This window comes from Frankliniella occidentalis, unplaced genomic scaffold (genome assembly GCF_000697945.3).
Source record: "Frankliniella occidentalis isolate FOCC.00 unplaced genomic scaffold, Focc_3.1 Scaffold10, whole genome shotgun sequence".
Taxonomy (NCBI): Eukaryota; Metazoa; Arthropoda; class Insecta; order Thysanoptera; family Thripidae; genus Frankliniella; species Frankliniella occidentalis.
In genome coordinates this window covers 1,359,618-1,372,838 of record NW_026267140.1, presented here as the reverse complement: position 1 = coordinate 1,372,838, position 13,221 = coordinate 1,359,618, and the positions used below count along the sequence as shown (strand labels likewise).

Genomic DNA, 13,221 nt, shown 5'->3' with positions numbered 1-13,221 from the left:
ATATTTAAAACTGTACACACCACTAAAAAATCAATAAAATTTGTAGTGCGTATTGTATTGTCACTCATGGCATTTCTTTACAGCAGATTAAAGCATATAGGATCCATAATTTTCCATGATAAAACTAACCACATAGCTTTGAATGCCAAGTTTAATTTCAGAGCAGTACTAATCATGCAGCTCTTAATCAAAATTACATTTTTTATGGAGATCTCAATACTCTACCATGGTGCAGAGGTATGTAGTTGAAATAGCTATTAAAAGGGAAAACCTGACACAATGCAAAGGATCTGCACCAAATAGTAAGAAAGGAAATCAATCATAGATTAAGATGTGGGTTGTTTATCGTTCAATAAGTTTATAAACAGAACGTATGGTAGTTAAATAGGTTGCACCAATGCTGGCACACACTCTGTGTGACTTGCTGACAATACTGAATAAGCACATAGGTTTTGTTCTCTAGGTACACATGCACTGAGTGAATGAATAGAATGTAGTTGCATACAATTACTGTTCCGAAAATGCACTTCTGATAGACGTGAATAGTGCTTAGAACATGCTCAAATTAGCAGGCAATGAAATAAAAATAAAAAGGGAAAATAATGGGACTTTGGGAAGAGGAAAAGGAAAGATGTGTAGATGATAAGAAATCAACAGGGAGAAAAAAAGGTAAGACATGCCTAAAGTAAAGTTGTAAATCAAAATTTGGGAAAGGCAGTGGGAAAGGTTCAGGAAAAATTCAGAAGTTTTGAAACTCATGTGATCATAGCCCCACTCATCCTATCTTCTTTTAAGCTGCGAAAGAGAGAAACAGAAAGAAGATCTTTCAGTGAGTGAAGTTGTGAGCTGAGTTCAAGTGCAAAAGATTCGCTTTGGACTTCCAGCGGCCTTCTCAAATCAATATTTACTTATTCATTAAGATAACAATACCAAAATGTTTGTTAAAAGTATCTTTGGCACTTGAATAATTTGGCTCCATCCGAATGTCATTGATTTGTTCAGGTTTATTATCATACATTATTTCAAAGATATTTTGCCTTATATATTTTGTTTCTAAAGAGAAAAAAAAGAGGCACACTTTTTAAGATTCATGCTTTCTCTCAAGATAAATGCAAAGGGAAAGAGGATACTATTACTCATAGTACATAAAAGGGAAAAAAGTAGCAACTTCATTTCGATTGCTTTGGAACCTAATCAAAATTAGGAATCAGGCAATAATAATATATTTGAAAAAATGTTACTTTTGTTTTCAGCGGCACATAATCTACAGTTGTTTATCACAACTACCAAAATGCACCTATCAGCACTAGAAGAACTATGCACGTTGGTGTTCAAAAATTAGACAGTCTCTAATAGATTCACAACAGTGAAATGTATGCAACACATTCAAAATACACATAATAGCAAGAGATCAAACATTTCAAAAGCAGCAAGACACAAAGCAGTGGAGTAGGGTGTGAAGAATGCAAAGTCTCTTTTACCAAATATGAAAACTACAAAAACAATTACTGATACACAGGTAAATAAAATCGATTTCCAGTATGTTTAATTTCAATTTCTTGAAACTTTCTGCACTGTGTAGTGGAGTATGAAATCTTACGTTTATTAAAATTTAATATTGATCGATCGAGACTTCACATCATTTTGTAAGAACTTACCTTTAGGCAGAGGCTCTAAGCCCAGTTTACGCATGCCTTCCCGAACTTCCTCGAGATCTTGTGTGCTTGCTGCAAAAGTATCTGACACAAACTCATGTGTGGGACTCTCAGCATTTGCAGAGGCAGATTCTGGCAGGTAGCATACAGGCTCCTCGGTTTGTGCAGACGGTGCAGCTAATACAACAAGCAATCAAATTAGTTTCAAAGTTTTAACTATGCAGATAAGCTCAGTATATTTAATGGTAGAAAAGTTTTAAAATTTGCCAAATACTACACAGGTATTACTACACGTACAACACTTCTGGTCTTACTTTACTACTGCAAGCTATCCTATACTTTGTGGTTTAAAATACACTAAAAATTAAAGTTATTCTAAATTCTTAATTTTATAAAACTGGTGCTTAAAAAAATAATAAGTAAAATTTTATAGAGGAAGAAGCTCTACGAGATGATCAGATTCACATCTTCATACCAATAGTTTGATTTAGAGTTGAGAAATCTACTCTAAAAACGTCTAACATGCTCTAGGAAGGTACTTTTGAATGAAGAACTGACCTGCAGGTTCAGCGTCTGTGCTGCTAGTACGTGAGGCTGATGCAGCTGCACCTCCCTCTTTGGCCATCGATGACAATTCGTTTGCTTGACAGATAAGGCTAACTCGGTAGAAGTAGTTACGCCAGAAGTTTTCTTCTGTGATGCTAAACACACAAAAAAACAGATGCTAAATTAAGGCTTGATTCATGCTTTACAAGATCAAGAGTGGCACTGTCTTAATCCTCATCAAATAGCCTTTGAACAAGAGTTTCCTTTAAGCACTCCAGTAAAAGAATTTCCATTTAACCCTTCAGTATTATTTCATTGCCTTCAAAGCTACGGCGCCTATACTTACATTTTAGGCACCAGTTCAAATCTCATCTTCTCAAGATTTGGGTCTTCTGCTAAGATAGCCTGGGCCACAGGGAATGTCACATCATAGTCAAAGTTAAACTCCACTCCAGCAGGTGGACTGCGCACGAAGTTCCGTCGATCCTGTGAGGTAAGAAGAACTTTATGGAAAATCCTTGCGCCCGGTTTTCATACTACTTTACTTTGTTCGTGTTTGAGGTTCTGACCGTGGAGAGGGACAGACACTCCTCCTTGAGGCTCTCCTCGTTGGGGCAGCCCACCCACGGCGGTACCGCTGCCTCCGAGCCCTTGCTGTTCTTGTCCTTGATGAACGCCTCCTGCTCCTTATTGAAGTCACCCAGCAGATTCTGCAAGCAAAACAACAAACGACCAAAATTAGAGTATAAAATATGGCGTTGAAAACCTATCGTAGTGCTTGGGACTTTGACTTTGCCGTAAAATGACTCAAACGGGCCCGCGCAGCGGCAGATGTATTTCGCTGGACAGAAAGAGAACAGCGCGGATAAAAGTGGTAGGTGCACGTTTCTTTTGTGCTGAGTACGGGCGTTACAATAACAAGAAAGTTGCAGTAGCACTCGAGGTCGAGCTCGAGGTTCATGAATACAAGTATGCTCCTTCTGGGATGCCCCCCCTGCTCAGCCGCACAAATGAACCAGATCTGATGGAGAGGGCGAGAAAGAGGTGGGGGTGAGGTGGCAATATATGTTGGGTCTCCGGAACCAGCAAAGATCAAATTTCCACTCCAAGTGTGAAACCTGGTCCTCTTGCCGTGAGTGGGTTCTATGTCGCGCGTGCGTGTGTGTCATTCTCACAAGGCGCGTGTGTGTGTAAGTGTAGGGGCGGGTGAAAGGGGATGGGGTGGTTTCATCTCCCGCGCCTTCCTGCTGTAGTAGTTTCGCTGCTGGTGCGGGTTGCGGGTCGGTGGGCCCTTGTCGCCTCGCCAGCCGCTCCCAGCGCTCCCCTCCTCCCCCTCTCTCTTTCTCTAGGGGGATATTGCTCGCTTGTCTTACAACCCTCCCGACGCCTGTTCCTGTGCACTCCCGCGTGGACTCACGCCTTCCAGTGGCTGTGGTCCGACTGCCGCTGCGTGCCCCGCCCCGGGCGTTCCGCCCGCCCCTCGCCCTGGCCGCACACATTGCATTTCCCAGTGTCCCCGTTACACCGACCAGCGGAAAATAAAAGACGCTGTTTTTGGTGATCAAACTTTATGTTCGATAGGCTACGGTCGACTTGGTGAAATTGAAAATCCGATACCTACAGCCAGAGGCATTAGATTTCCGATTGCAGCGACCGACTTTTAGCTTATCAGCCAAAGTTTGATGACCGACAAAAGTATATTCCCCCGTGGCCTCCACACACACACACTCTACCCCCACGTGAGAGGGGCCGTTCACAAGCTTCAAATCGTATTTCTATTTGCTGTGTTTGGTTGGTCACTCATCTTCTCGAACCCCCATCTTCGACTGCACAATCACAACCCGCGGGCGGTTGCCAGTTGCCACCCCATTACTCCGACTGGTCTTCGCCGCGACAAGAGAAGCCCCTACTCCCTATCTCCATCCTCATCCCCCCTTCCTCTTTCCATTCCCGTCATCTCCTCAACTCTGGTGCTGAAGTCAGGCAGAGGCCAAATAGCGGAAATTAGGAGCTCATCTGAAAGCCATGACCCGGCAAGTTGTACGCCGACCTCCCTCCCCCACCTCCCCCTCTTTCGGCTTCCCCGCCTCGTGCACAAGTAGTCAACCGAGTCAACCCGACCCACCGCAGACTGGGACATCCCTTTCTATTTGCAGCCTTCCTTAATAGTAATAATGCTGATAATAATATATAGAAATAGGCCTTGACGACATTGGACAAGAAAGGGGTGAAAAACGAACTGGGTAGCAGACAAGGAGATGGATGGGAGCAGGGCGTTGACGAGGAGTGATGGTGATGGGAGGGACGGCTGGGAGGGACGATGGCAGAGCGCGACGAGCACCGAGGGGAGGGCGCCGCCGACCCGGCCGATGCGGACTGTCCAAATCCGATCAGGCAGCAACTTCCCCGCCGCCGTCCGCCCGCCCGCCAGCAGCTCCCGCCCGCTCCGCTCCAGTCGATCCCGCCCCACCCGCTCGCAGCGCGGCGGCGGTAGCTAGCTAGCGGCAGCCTGCACTCCGCCGTGCGACCTTCACCTCGGCCCGGCCCGGCCTGCCCCCCGTGCACCGGCCCGCACCCCGACTGCAATCTCCCCCGCCCCCTCCCCTCCAGGACCGCCGTACATCAGTCGCATTACAGGATCCCGTTGGAGGATAAATTATACATCGGGGCGGGGCGGGGCCGGCGGGGCGGCTCGGTGGTGTTTTCCGCCGCCATCGCGCGATACATTCATCTTGAGGCTGCGAGGCCCGCGGCCCGGAGGGGGTCATTCAATATGTATTCATTCACATGGAGGGCGCCCGGCACCCGCGGCCCCGGCCCGGCGCAGAAAGGGCTCTGGTATAATGAATTATGGATGGACTTTGTCTCCTAACAGTCCCCCGTTCCCGCCCCCGCCCAGCCCGCAGAACACTAGACAGCGTGAAGCGATCTGCTTGAGCCACGATTGAAGGGAGAGCGCGCTCTCGCTCTCGCTTTCTCTCGCTAAAATAAAATAAAAATAAGGAAGGGAGAGAATTGAATTTTTAAAAGAAATACTCTCTTTTGACTTGGTTGGGTTGGTATTAAGTCGGAGGCAAGTTTCGAAACGGAACAAAATTTATCATTCACCGTGAACAAGCCCCTGTGGGGAGGGCGTGCCCGCAGCGCGTGGGCGTACGGCGGGGTGGCCTACCCGGGCTCCGCAGGCGCCCCCCGCCAAGGGAATGGAAAATTAGGCGTCGGGACCGTCGCCGTAATACAGGGAACTTTGCTGCTGCCCCTTCGTTATCAGCAGCAGGTCTGCGATCCGAAACAGCTTTACCTTCGGCAATCGTCCCCACGGTGAGGGGTTGCGGCGCTAGGCAGCCGGTGAGGCGTGAAGACATCCATCGGTCTTGGTTACAATTTGTACATACGAAACGCACCTCAAAACGCAACTGCCAACCCACAGGGCGCCCATGCCCGCACACGGGCCGCCCACCAACGGGCAGCCAGCACAGCTGTGCGCGCGGCAGGGCTACTAGGAGGCAGGGCGACCTCAACTGATCGGAGATGTGAGAGGCGCTTTTATCCCGATAACTCCGTGCCGATCCCGCCCCGCCCTGCCTCGCTCCAGCCTACCGCTCCACGCCACGCTCTAGCGCTCGGCTCGGCGGCCCGGAGGCCCTTAGGCCTTAGGCAGCCCTTAGAGCCGTCAATTTCATACCAGGCAGCCAAAGCATCCTCTATGCGATTGGTAAAAAGTGGGTGGGGGAGTGGGGAAGGGAAAGGATGGAGGAGCACCCCTTTCTCGTCTGCACTTCGAGTGAAAGAGGAATGGAGGGAGGAGGGACTACTACTTGAAAGCGAGACAGGGTCGTCCTTTTCACTCAGAAATTTCATTTCGTTAAATCGTTCAAGCATATTTTGAGATTCGGTAACGATTAGGGGATATACTCGAAGAAGAAAGCGTGACGTGGGCGCATACGGGGCCCGTAAAATGCTGTCCAGTATACTATAGTAATGAATGAGATTGCGTAAAACAAAAATATGCGTAATTAATCGAATTTGTTTGAATGAACAATGGGCGTTTTCGCGGAGCGGCCGAAGCGGCAGCGGCAGCGGCAGCGTCAGCCTTCCCTGCTTTCACTTCGTACTTTTCAAATGCCTTTCCTGCGTTGCCCCCGCATCGCCTCTCTCTCTTTCTCTCCCTCTTTCTCTCCCTCTCCCTCCTCCACACACATCCTCTTGTGCACGGCCCAGTCTGCCTCTCTCGCTCCAGTCGGATATCTTATTTTCAATAATTTCTCATTTCCCGGCCGGCAGGCGACCCGCCCCCACCCCGCCCCGCCACGCCCAGGTCTCGCCGGAGACAGCGGGGGCGTCGCGCGGTGGGGACGCTGAAAGTTTCATCGCCATCCAGCAGCAGCAGCAGTGTACTGACTGATTCGATTCCTTTGTCCCCGCCCCCTTCCCCCTCCGCAACGCACCGTCTCCTCCCTCGTCCTTCATCAGCCCCCTGTCCCCTCTCGCCCCTCGGCGTCCCACTCTCTCGCGGAGCACAGCTAGCTTCTAGTCTTCGTGCTCACCCGCCCGCCCCCCCAGAGGCCTACTTGTGTCGCTCTCGGCCTCTCCTCCACGGCTGATTGAAAACGACTTCAAGTTAAACAGGCCGTGCCTCCGGCCGTGGGCGGCACTGCCGGGAAGGGACGTCTTATTATTAGGGGCCGGTTCGCAAACCACCTCGCAATCATTTCGTTGACTAGTAAGTTGTTTGGATCTTGCAAATAGAGTCACGAATAAGCGCGATGTTAAAACACAAAGGGAACGGTTGAGAATTTAACAGTCGGTGATGTTTATTCAGTTTTCGAGCCCCGCTTAGCAGCTCGGCCGCACAACGGCGCGGGAGGCCGTTCCGGCGAGAAGCGTCGCGGGGCAGCGCGGGGCAGCGCGGGGCAGCGCGGGGCTGCAGCGCTCAACCTGTTGAGAGGTGGCGCGGTCACGCCGTGTGGCACCGAGTTGGCGCCGAGCGGAGCGTGCAGGGCGGGCGAGAGACTGCAGCCTTACGAATACCCGCAACCCTCCAGCGCACCCGACCTCCCCTCGAAACAGGTCTCCCCGCCCCGCAGCCCCGCACGGCTGGCTGAAAGAGGCGACGATCACCCTTTGATCGGCTTTTCTGCCGTCACTGCCATATAGCCCGGCCCCCGCCCCACCCCACCCAGCGCACCCTTATCCCGTCCCGTCGGTATAACCTTTCTGCAAAGGTATCGAGTTGCAACGCGAAAGTCCATCCAGAAGCGAGGAAAAGAGCGGCCGACAGTCTACTTTGGGTTCAGCAGGGTAAAAGTATTGTTTGGTTTCCAAGCAGACTGAACAACAAATTGAGCTCTAATCATACATAATTGCACGTTATAAAATATGCGTAACAGAAACATGCTGGTAAAAAAACACCCAAAGGAAAAACACCCCAAGTACATCAGTTTTTCTGAGATTTAATCGGCAAATCACGGAAGCGGGGCGCCTGCGAGACTCAGGGTAGGCCAGCCCGTAGTACACGAATGCACTGCAGGTCAGATTTTGCCTACCTACCAGGCGTCATGAAAGCTCGGGAAGCTCGGCTGGTTCGTAACGGCAACGGCGAATGATGGACGTACTTTCTGGATGGTATCTAAGCATCGTTTCAAGACGGTTATTTCCAACAGTTTATTGTGCGCTTTGCTTTAATTTTCAAAATCAAGTAGACCCATGCCCGTTCCTAAGAAAAATGCTTGGATGAGAAGATTGCAAGAAAATCGCATATTTTGTCAGAAAATATCCAAACCCCTGGCTTCCCACTTTCATCGTAGACTTTACACTCAATACCCGTATGAACAAATCAATTGGAATGACAAATTCAGAGCGTTTCAGAGAGATCTCGGAATAGTTTCAGAAGGTGTAAAACTATAGAAACCGGTGCTCGTTACACGCAGAAGGTTCATTTACCCCACGTGCTGGTGCAACCTGCTGACGGGTTTGTCTATCGCCCCTGACCACGGCGCCTTATAGCGCGGAGCGAGTATACAGTACGACTAAAGAAATGCGCGGGGTTAGTCAGCCACCCGGTATACCGTCCACATTTTTCTTTCTCTACCTTTGGCCAAAACGAAAGTTTTCTCTTTTATACCGTTTAGGAGTCCCTGACGGAATTCGCAACTTTGTGGGAGTTACCCCTCGCCTCCGATCCGCCCTCCTTGGGAGGCGGAGCGGCGCGGCGGGCTCCAAACTCGGCGGCGGCGGGCGGAAAGGCAAAGCGGCGCCTGATTACTGATTAGTCGCACCGCGCCCGCAGTCCAGCGAGTCGGAGTGAGGAGCGGGGGGCGGCGGGGGCAGGCGCAAACCACAGAGCCGCCTCATCAGCCGGCGAGGAAGCACTACTAAAGCCAATACAAGCTCACGCCGAGCAAGGAAAGGCGTGTGTCTTCGATTTGACGGAAAAACGTCCCCGTTAATGTTCTTATTTGTGCAAACGCATAGATGGACAGATCGACGCAATTTTACTGTAGGAACGAAGGTGTTTAGTCCTCCTACGCAGGCCGCCACAAAAGTGTTCAGTTTTATGTATTCGGCAGTCCTAATTTCCTAATAAAAGCACGCATCCCCTGACCTGAGCACCTTTTAAAGATGCGACTTGAAACTTTTGTGTTTCCGGTTTTGGGCACAAAAAATCTACATTTAGGAATCCTGACAACACTTCAAGTCACCGTAAGAAATCTGAAACGCTGCAGGCGAATTTCAGCGTATACTGGTAAAACGAGTGTACAAATACTTTAGTGTGCAACTCACGATTTTGCACATTACATGGTGTTTAACTTAACTGCACACACTGTTAAAGTCTTACGAAGAAAAATGCCAAATCCTTTGTAATACGAAGGATTTGGACGCTTGGTAGGGCGCAAATCCTTCGTAGGTACGAAGCATTTGGCATTTTGCTTCGTAAGACTTTAACTGTGCACTTCGTAGAAAATGTCTAATGTTTGCACATCAATTGACGTCTAACTCAGTTCGACATCACGAAGTGTTTAGTTTTTGCACACTTATGAAGCTTCACATCAATAGGTGTGCAACTTTCTTCATTTGTTTTACCAGTGTAAGCTTTTAGTAGTGCGTGGCGGCGAGGGGGGAAGGGGGGTGGGGTGGGGGCGAACAGACCGGGGCGCCAACGTGTTGGAAGCCTCCCTTCCACCCCTTCCCTTTTCCCGTGGGACCCACCAGGTCCGCCAGGCCCGCGGGAGGATCCCATCAGCGGCGGTGTGCAAATCCGCGAACCCCAATCCGAATCGCAACACCATAGCACCACCAGCGGGTCGGAACCGCAATCCAGTCCCAGTTCGTGCCGGGGCGGGGTGAGGCGGTGAGGCGGTCGGGACCGGGCGGGGCGTAGTTCGCTGCCGTCGGGTTGCTGGGCGCCTCGCGGAACAGCGAGTGGTAATTAGGTTTGGCCCCTGCAGGCCAGGGAGGGGGAAGAGGAGTCCGAATACTCTCTGTTGTTTACTTTTTCTGGGTTCATATCGACAGCCACAAAAAGTCCAAAGACACACGCGCTGAACCAAGAACAGGTATACAGCGAGTCTTTCCCTATCCCTCCCGGGTCGACGAAATGCTGGACCGATGACTTGTTCACGTGACTTCGCCTCCCCCACCAGCTCCCCTCCCGCCAGGGCCGCGGCCGCTGGGGGGGAGTGCCGAGCCGAGCAGCGCACAGCCTTGTGCTGGGACACTAACTTTCGTCTTTACCCCTTCTCCCTTCGCCCCCCCCCCCGGTCCTCTTTCCCAAAGGGGGGGGGGGGGAGGTGCAGAATGAAGGGGTGTGGGTGAAGGGGTGGAGGATGGGGTGAGTACGGGGAGCTATTGATTGAGGCAGGCGGGGGAGGGGTGGGGGAGTGGCGCTAGGCACGGGTCGGCAACGGCGGCGGCTGGGCTTGGGGGGGGGGGGGGCAGACGAGGCACAGGGCTACCGCCCGGTCTACCGTCCGGTCTACCGCCAGCAGCCCTGCTGCTACAGCTGGACCAGCAACTCCGGCCCCACCCCAGTCCCCCCTCCCCTTACCCTCACAACGAACCGCGAGGGAGGGACAATGCCAGAGCAAAGCCAGCAGTCGGGCAGCACGCTGGGAGAGGGAAGAAGTGAAAACGGAGGAAGGCCAAAAAAAAGGGGGGGGGGTGCCAAAGGGACAGAGAATCACTTCACAGCGCCCGCAATCAGGACCAACAGCCATACTGCAAACAGCCAGCAATCACAACGTCAACCAATAGGCCACCAAAATCACCCTTGGCCGCACGAGTCGAGGCGCGTCAGCGGTTCAGGGTAACACCTCGGTAGGCTAGGGTGGGGGCCCAGGACTAGAGCCCGTAGAAGAACTAAACTAAGCAAGAAACACTGGCGAGTATGGGGACGCGTTTAACCCGTCTACCTTGTTTGACTATGTACAGCAAAACGCGAGGCAAAACGCGACTCACGACAAGAAACACAGCAGTCTGGTGAGCGAGCTTAGACGTGACGCCGTCTCAGCCTCGGCAGCCACGCCCGGCCAGGATGTTAACAGAGGCGGGGCCCCGTCCAACTTCCCCCGACCCTCCTCCTCTGCCCAGCCTCAATGGGCTATGCTAATAACGGCAGAGTACCCTCCCTGCTCACTCCCCCGCGGGGTCGATGCTGTCCCCCCGACCCCAGGCTCGCACGGTTTAGCACCCCACCCCCCGTGCTCCCCGACAAAGAGGATGGCGTGTGCGAGTCGATGTATGACCGATGCCCGGCCTGCGCTCCGCCCCTCCGCCCTGTCCTGGTGCCTGTCCACTCCAGAGCCCGCGCTCCCTGCTATCGGGAACCTCCCTCCTCCCCCCCGACCCACCCCGCCCCTCATTATCCCCCCTGCCCCCGAACCCCTCTTACCCAAGTTGATAAATCGGGCCAAAGCCCAAGCAGTGCAACACGTGGTTCTGCTTGTGCGAGGAAGGGGAAGGGGTGACAAACTCCACCAAAACTGTGGACAGCAGCGGACTGCGAGTTTTCGGTTATGAAATGCACCCCATGTGGTGCGTTCACTTTTTGCTATTAGAACGCCACTGATTTGCAAACTAGATAAAGTTAGTTTAGACCGATAGTAAAAAAAAACCAAAAGGTGAATGAAAATTACTCCTACACCCAAATAAACCTGTTTTTGCATCAAGCTTTTCATGCTTGAACTAAGTGCAAAATGGACTTGACTGTCTCAAGAATAATTTGTACAGGCGGTTCTTGATTCAAGGACGAACATTATTGGTTTGAGTCGAAATTGGGCGTAAGTGCTGAAGACAGTTAAGAACTGTAATAAAAGAACACGCTTTTTTGAGAGGGCGCAGTAACTCTAGGAATTATATGTACACCGGCCTGGGAATCACGTCGTTAATCATCGGGAATCAATGAGAATCACGACGGAATTCAACGGGAACCAATGAGAATGACAGGAACCAATGGGAATCGCGACGGAAATCTATGGGAATCAACGGGAAATATTGACTCCGGGAATCAGGTATGCACTTTATAATCGGAGTTATTGCCCCCTCGCTTTCCTTGGTGTACGTTTCTGAGTTCTGATGTGATTAGTTTCCCATATACATTGTCGGATTGTCAGTGAAATTTGAGGGGAGGGAAATCGTTGTTAACAACGTGTTTCTGATTGATAGACATATGTAAACAACATCGCTAAAAATTCATGTGCGAATCCATTCACGCTGTTGTAGATGTATGACAATTCATTCACAGTCTTTTCAGTGAACAAATGGCCATACTTAGCGTGTGTGCAAATGGCTGTTCGCTCTTTTGCAGCAGTGTGAAAAAGCTACAGCAGTGTTACTTTATACGTTAATTTTAAACGCAGGTATGCTCGCATACTTAGTACAATCAATAACAGCAAACACAAAAGAAAAATGACAGCCTACAGTTTCCATATCAACGTGGAAAATCAAAGAATAAGTGCTTAGTTTCCTTTCAGTTTTTAAAAATCTGTCAGCTGTCACCTTCTGTGAATAAGCCCTTATGCAACTTTTTTGTGGCCAAGCCCCAAGCAAGTAGAACGCATGCAAATACACTCTAAAACTCTTGCAAACAATTTCTTTTGTAAAAACTAGACGGTTCCTTTGTTAAAGACAACTTGTACAACTTAGTCTAAAGTCTTAATGAACGTATTTTATAAAGTAGAACATGAGTTTGGTAGAGTTTGTTTCTCTAATTCGCAAGAATTTTATTAGTAAACGAAGTGGAAAACGATTTGTATTACTTCATAACACAAATCGACACCTTCGACAGAAAGGCAGGCAGATCAGCTGCCCGTTCCAAGGCTAACGCAGTTCAGTCGCGCGATCCGAAATACACGCAGTTTACCACTCTAGAGCTATTAAATCTCTCTAATTAAATGTATGTACTCATACGGTTGCTCAAACTTGCTACAGTGAAAACCCAACAGTTTGCTTAGAACACTGTTTAATCAGAATTCTTGTTAAACCACACTGTTTGAGCAGTGAGCTTACATTCTTTGACAAAACATCTGATTAAACAGTGTGCTTGCGTATGCACGCTCCGCTGATTGGCACAATGCTGGATTTTCAGTGCGTGTAATTCAAAGGAAAATTCTATTTTACAAGTAAGCCGCTTAGTTATTATTTAAGAGTGTACATACAGGCACTGGCTAGAACATGTAGTGTGCAAGAGTGTAAGATAGAAAAGAAAGATACGTAGAAAATTATAGAATTAGGGAACAGAGAAAGAAGGAAGAGACCCAGCCTTGAAGGCAAGACAAAGAAAAAAGAAGTGGACTTTACCTTGACGGGAAGGTTCACCGGCTGCAAGAAGACAGAGAAGAGACGCGTTAGTACATAAAGAGAGAGAAGGCAAAGTCAAAGTTAGGAAAAAGACAGAGAATAGAAGGCAAGAGACGAGCGATGCAGGTAGATGAGGTAATAGAAACACACACGCCAGACGGAGGAGTGAGTCAACCAAAGCCTCAGAGCAAAGCAGCTCCATAACACTGTGAAAACGTTTGCC

General features: G+C 49.9%; 1 protein-coding gene across 3 annotated transcripts in view; it reads right to left on the bottom strand.

Annotated features, from left to right (window-relative positions):
- The window catches only part of LOC113210714 (synapse-associated protein of 47 kDa), a 46,943-nt gene that overhangs the window by 15,700 nt on the left and 18,022 nt on the right, over positions 1-13,221 (bottom strand). The window contains exons 5-9 of one of the 3 annotated variants that reach the window (XM_026428822.2): positions 12,999-13,019; positions 2,771-2,911; positions 2,548-2,687; positions 2,214-2,356; positions 1,659-1,832 (exon numbers count right to left, since the gene is read on the bottom strand). In XM_026428822.2, coding sequence (XP_026284607.2) covers positions 1,659-1,832; positions 2,214-2,356; positions 2,548-2,687; positions 2,771-2,911; positions 12,999-13,019 — 619 coding nt within the window. The remainder of the gene's footprint in view (positions 1-1,658; positions 1,833-2,213; positions 2,357-2,547; positions 2,688-2,770; positions 2,912-12,998; positions 13,020-13,221) is intronic. The other 2 variants (XM_026428824.2, XM_026428823.2) reach the window with 2 other exon arrangements.